Source organism: Phoenix dactylifera, chromosome 14 (genome assembly GCF_009389715.1).
Source record: "Phoenix dactylifera cultivar Barhee BC4 chromosome 14, palm_55x_up_171113_PBpolish2nd_filt_p, whole genome shotgun sequence".
Lineage (NCBI taxonomy): Eukaryota > Viridiplantae > Streptophyta > Magnoliopsida > Arecales > Arecaceae > Phoenix > Phoenix dactylifera.
In genome coordinates, this window is record NC_052405.1 from 7,423,691 (window position 1) to 7,429,690 (window position 6,000).

The 6,000-nt window shown below is 41.4% G+C and overlaps 1 protein-coding gene across 1 annotated transcript; it reads right to left on the reverse strand.

Annotated features, from left to right (window-relative positions):
- Positions 1-562: 562 nt before the first annotated feature.
- Positions 563-5,613, reverse strand: LOC103701337 (N-glycosylase/DNA lyase OGG1). The gene is made up of 3 exons (XM_039133502.1): positions 4,819-5,613; positions 2,793-3,003; positions 563-1,154 (listed from the first exon to the last, which is right to left on the reverse strand). Exons 1-3 carry the CDS (start codon positions 5,550-5,552, stop codon positions 897-899), a joined length of 1,203 nt encoding a protein of 400 aa, XP_038989430.1. The 5' UTR covers positions 5,553-5,613; the 3' UTR covers positions 563-896.
- Positions 5,614-6,000: the final 387 nt, after the last annotated feature.

Genomic DNA, 6,000 nt, shown 5'->3' on the forward strand with positions numbered 1-6,000 from the left:
TGGGGACAAGGGATCGCTATGAATCGAAGGCTATTTGGCAGTACGACGGAAAGATCTACAAGTTAAAAATATGGCCAATATGGTCAAGCTGGCTGTACATGGATAATGAAAAACCATGCTCCATGGCGTTCTTTCCTCACGTAGGCACAATTTGAAAATAAAAACGCTTCGCCGCACCGCTCCCTTTCTCGCTCCCCGTGCATGACCTTCATGCACCACACCAATCACCGATAGCCATGAACACCAAGTAGAGGGGATACCTTCTTTCTCGGGCAAGCGGAAGAAGATGACACACTGGATATCTGAGCCATATTATGCAGTTGAATGCAGCCACAGCAAGCACATAAATTCGGTGTCAGGACCTCTTGCCAGTGGATTGAGCAAGTAGCCTGTCTATGCCCATGCATACCTATTATCTCATGTGAAAACCCTCAAATAGGAATTTTAATATATTTTTCGTTGTTGAAAAAGCTGAGATGAGGGAGGAAAGAATCACTAGATTAAATGGACAGTTAGGGTTTCCAGCTTAGAGAACACAATGGGCAAGGAAAAAAGAAAGGTATTTGAGGAATAACGATTTTGAGACTTTCAGCAGCTATACGCGACAAATAAGATCCCCCGTTGAATCGGGTATCAGTAGCATGCCAGAAGAAGGAAATTTTCTCCTAGGGGATGCCATTACAACTTATCAGCACAACCGGGTCATTCTGGAGCAAAATTCTAATGAAATCTGTCATGTCACAGCTTCACAAACAATGCTTAGATCATGAGGAAAACTCTTCTGCCCTCTCAAGAATGTGTTGTGTATTCAGACACAGATCTCCTGGGTTACAAAAATTAAAGATCTAACCAGCTCGAAACTAAATAATAGCAAGCGGATGACCCTACCTGCATGTTTATCCACCCTGGGAGGATACTTCTCGAGCCACTTTGTTTTTCTTGCGTTTTCTCTTAGCAGACTTTGGCTGGCTGCTGACGGTAACATCTGATGCCCCAAGTGCCTTCTGCGACGATAGCTCACCTATAAAGAGTACATTTTGTGCCCAACCAGCATATTTACCAAATCTGGCCACAAATGCCTCAGCCACACGATTGCAAAGCTTCGGTGTCAGGCTCATGCCTGCAAGCTCTGGCATGAGATATTGCACTGCAATCTAAACATAAGCAGCAATAATAAGCATTCCTGATGTCAGGCTACAAATCACTTATACGAAGTGCATCACTACGTGACTGCCATGGAGCTAACAAAATAAATTTAGTTTTCAATAGATGCAATGCATGCTTTAATTAACTGAAAAACATGGCTGCAACCTGCTAAATTTATTTCCAAGACAAGCAGAGCATATAATGGCAGATTATCATATGAATAAAAAATACAACGGAATTTATGAAGACAAAAGACATGCACGTTGAATGGTGCTGATTGTACACTAGAAATACAACAATAATTTATATTTATGTATAGACAAGCTACTGCAATAGCATGTCTGATGTATCACATGGAACCTGAGAAAACCTGAATGCACAAGCAGCTAAAAGACAACTGGCTTTAAAATGCTTGTAGGAATCTGATTTCATTTCTATTTTTCTATGGCAAAAGAACAAAGACACCCAACTATTTTTACAATTAGAATGTGCACAGGGAATCTAACTATCTGTTTGATTCTTGGAATAAAAGAACTGCATCAATATCCTGGTTCACCACAGCCCATGTTAATTTGATTCAAACATTATATACACCAATATTCAGTTGATAAGAAACTCGATTTATAGGTCATATTTATTATAAGATCAATCAAGATTACTTTGTGATCGAATCCCTACAGCACAACACTCATAGGACCAATCATCAGTGTTTTCAAATGCAGTGCATATAGCTGCATACGAGCCTGCATATGTATATGCTGTCCATTAACTGCACTGCATCATCTATATGCAGTTGCGATAGATGGTCATACTGCATGTGGACCGAAAAAAGGTGATACACTTAGCATTTTGGGGCATATATACAGTGTACTTAGTACTATAGGACAACATATGCGAGCTTACTTAGCATTCTAGAGCCACATATACAGCCAACTCTTATGCAGGACCATATATGAGCCTGCATAGTATATGCCATCCATCAACCACTCTGCATTATCTATATGCAGTTGCTACAGATGGTCATACACTCATACCGCATGTGGACCAAAAAAAAGGTGACCCACTTAGCTTTTTGTGGCGTACATACAGTGTACTGACTACCATACCACAGCATATGTGAGTTTGCTTAGCATTTTAGAGCCACATAAATAGCCAACACTTATGCGGGCCTATGCTGGTGAAGTAGGTTTAAGATAATAGCTAGATTTAAAGCAGGTTTCAGATGGGCGTAATATAGGTCTTAATAATGTCAAAAAGTTATCATGTTATAATTGTTATTAGATATTAGGTACTAAGCAATAAGCACCAATTTAGTTATTATTATTATTAATATTATTATTTATCCACCCAGAAAAATTACTAATAACTATTATTCTCATTATCATATATAATATATTATACTTTTAAAAAAAGTAACTGCATATGCACTATGCAGCCTCTTGATTGCCTGCATACTACAATAGCCTTTTAAAAACACCGCTGATCATCTAGCTTATGCTATGCTGAGCTGAGAGCTGAACTAAATGCTGAGGTTCAGCACCTATTCCAGATCAAAGAGATTTAATGGTGGAACATAGGTTGTTTATATTCAAAAAATTTTACTTTTGAAAAGTTTAAGCAAGAATGTGAAAGCAGAGAACCCTTACCTGCCACACATGAGTATCAACAGGGACGGCATGGTGCTGGTCGAGGGAAAAAAGAGCAATACAGGCAGCAACCTTCGGTCCAACTCCAGGCAAAGTGCAAAGGGCATCCACCACCTCATGAAGCTCCAAGCCACGAAGAGAAGCGAGCCATTCAGCACCTCCACCAGGCTTCGCTTGCAAAGCCTTAACTGTACCAACAACGTACTTTGCCCTGATATAAGAAGAATTAAACCATCAACTAGTACAAAATATAGTAAAAAAAAATTTAAAAACATATATACAAATGGCAGATTTGACCTGAAGCAGAAAAACTAATGAAGTCTGGGAAAGTAGTAGAATTATCTTTAGATTGGACCAACTCCTAGTAGTGATAGTTTGACAGTTTGCTCTCAATGACTCACCCTAATATGCATAACAGCCCCTCAACATTCCCTCATTAGAATGCTAAACTTAGCTGAGGTAAGATAAGCTCATCAATGCATAGCCTAACAAAAGAAATATTTGCAAAAACATTAAAAATCAAGAACTGATCGAAATTCTTATTTTAACAGAATAACAAAAGTCTATCATTACTTGCCATCCTATGAGTTGTAGTGTCCACAAACTGTAATATTTCATAATTCATTCACAAGATTTCCAATAACAAGGACCTTTCTCTGGTCCTCGGGGTCAGATGGCAACTTCAAGAAAAAGGTGGAATGAGTTGCTATATAGTATGAACAAGAGAATTCCATACATGGACATGAAATTCAAGCAAAGACAGCTGGATTTTATTTTAGATAATTTCCTAGAGAGGCTCACATTCCTAAGAGGAGAAGAAGACATTTTGCCATGTGATATTTGGAGGATTAAGTGTGTGAAATTATACTTTCATCTAACTACATTGGAAACTTCTAGGTGCGATACATTGGCTCCACCAATGTTAAACCAGCAGACATTACCTAAGAGCATTATGGTAACTTTGATATCATATGATATGAAAACCGAAGATAGATTTAACCAAGATTCATCATCTCGATACTGAACCTCGTACCGGTACCATCCTATTATAATATTGGTATATGGTACGGTACGAGACGACAAAGCATATCGAATGTCGGTGTGGTACAAAACTGCATACTAGTTCGGTGCCGGTAGGTATGGTACATCTGGTACAATATGGTACGGTACGGTATGTTCGGTACAATACGTTATGGTACGTTCGGTATGGCAAACTTTGGACTAAATCTTCTTTTTCCATAGCTGTAGCATTTATTTATGAAGATCATATTTTGAGAAGAGAGATACTCATGCTTAGTTCCTTTTTATATAAGTCTACCCTCCTCTTTAGTAAAACACTCCTCTCAAGTCTCTCCAGATAACCATCAGAAGAAGTGCATCAACCATAGGTTGAAGTATACAAAAACAGAAAAAAAACTTTAAGTGAAAAGCTTAAGAACAAGATGAGAAAGCATAACTTCAGCCCACCTTAGCACCCGACAGACAGAATTCATCTGATGAGTGGAGATCAACAACGGAGAATTTTTCAAGATAGTTTTGACAAAGAATTACTTAGTTTAACTTAGATATTAATTAATTACTGGTCATAGATGAAACATCCATCAAATTTTCCTTGCATCCTAAACCAGTCGTGTAGTTGCATGATTTGAGTAACAAGTTCTTAACTTGCTTGGGAAGAAGAGGTGTTATATGGGAAATTTATAGGCATATATGGCATCTTGTGATGTTAATGTTCCAGGCAGATGTGACAAGAAGCAAGTTAAGTTTCCCCTAGCAGGAAACTCAGTTATATTAGGTGAAATCTCAATTTCATTAAGGTACCAGATTATTCACCCTCCTGTAGATAATAGTAGCCAGCAACCATTCTATCATCGATCAGAATAAGATCGTTAGTCCGTAGACTCTTTCCTCCATCCGTTCTTCAAATTTCTGAAGCTAATGTGCTTCGTTTTTCTTCCAAAAACTATAAATTTCCAATTAGTTACCGCAATTAAGGATTAAAGTGAGGAAGTGAAAGAAAACACACCTGTAACCAAAGCCAGCCTCCCGGAGCTCCTGTTCCGAGACGAGGGACAGCCTGTCCAGCGACGGGAACTCATGGAAGTCGAACCCACCGACAGTCCCGAGATACTCCCCGAACGATGAAAGCATGCCGACCATCCTCTCGATCCTCCCAATGTTGTTATTTGAGGAACAGAGGAACTGGAAGACGCACTCCACCGGGTCCTGCCGAAGGACGCGGGCGCCACCGCCGAACCGCTGGGCAAGCTCGGCGAAGCGGGGGTCGGCCTGGGCGAAGCCTTGCCAGAGGTCGGCGAGGGAGACGCCAAGATTGAGGTAGTCCCCTAGGGCGGAGAGCGCAGCGGCGGAGGCGGAGGAGGGGCCGTGGAGGAGGAAGGCGACGTGGCCGGCGGGGTCACCTTCGAGATGCTTGAGGGAGAGGAGGTGGGGCCCAACGACGCCAGTGAAGCAATCGGCAGCGGTGCGCCGCCACCGGAAGGTCTGGCCAGTGGGAAGGGAGAGGGGGAGGGAGAGCTCGGAGCGGGAGATATGTAGGGGCTCCCATCCGGCGGAGGTGGCGTTGGAGTGGAGGAGAGAGGGGGCGAGGGACCGCTGCGTTTTGGTCCGGGAGGCTGCCGGCTTAGGATTAGGGTTAGGGCTAGGGTTTTGCTTTGGTGGTGTCGCCAGCGGAGGAGGAGGAGAAGGAGGTGTTGAGGCCGCCAGCGGCGGCGGAGGTTTTAGCCGCCGCCGCTTGGTCATGGCTCCGGCGAGAGGGTTCCGGGCTCCGAAGAGGGAAAGAGATGGGAAAAATAAATGGGATGCCATCTATATTCACCGGATGGTGACATGATACAATCGGTTGACATGAAGAGCCTTTCCAAGCGGTAAAGTCACCGATGCGTGATGAGATTTTTAATTTTTTGGGCCAAAATGGACTAAATATTTGTAAGAGGGGCTTCTTGAAACAAAAATTTGTAATTCATTTAGACGTTAGACACGCGTCCTTCTAGCCACACAAAGTACACTTTAACACATATTTTTTTTTGACCATTGTTATTTAATTAATAGTTCTGCACATACTTGTATAGAATTTGCACATATTTATATCATATACATTCATGCTAATTCTTTCCTACACATAGTTATATAGTCTCTACACACGGTTAATATCTCTGTATATACAGTTATTTGTAATCGTACATGCATT

What these genes read in the sequence shown, in the direction of transcription:
- LOC103701337 (XM_039133502.1), bottom strand. Translation starts at nt 5,552, where the DNA reads ATGACCAAGCGGCGGCGGCTAAAACCTCCGCCGCCGCTGGCGGCCTCA. An exon ending in GAGGCTGGCTTTGGTTACAG is followed by an intron (nt 3,004 to 4,818) that starts GTGTGTTTTCTT and finishes TTCTTATATCAG; the next exon opens with GGCAAAGTACGTTGTTGGTA. An exon ending in TTGATACTCATGTGTGGCAG is followed by an intron (nt 1,155 to 2,792) that starts GTAAGGGTTCTC and finishes GCTTATGTTTAG; the next exon opens with ATTGCAGTGCAATATCTCAT.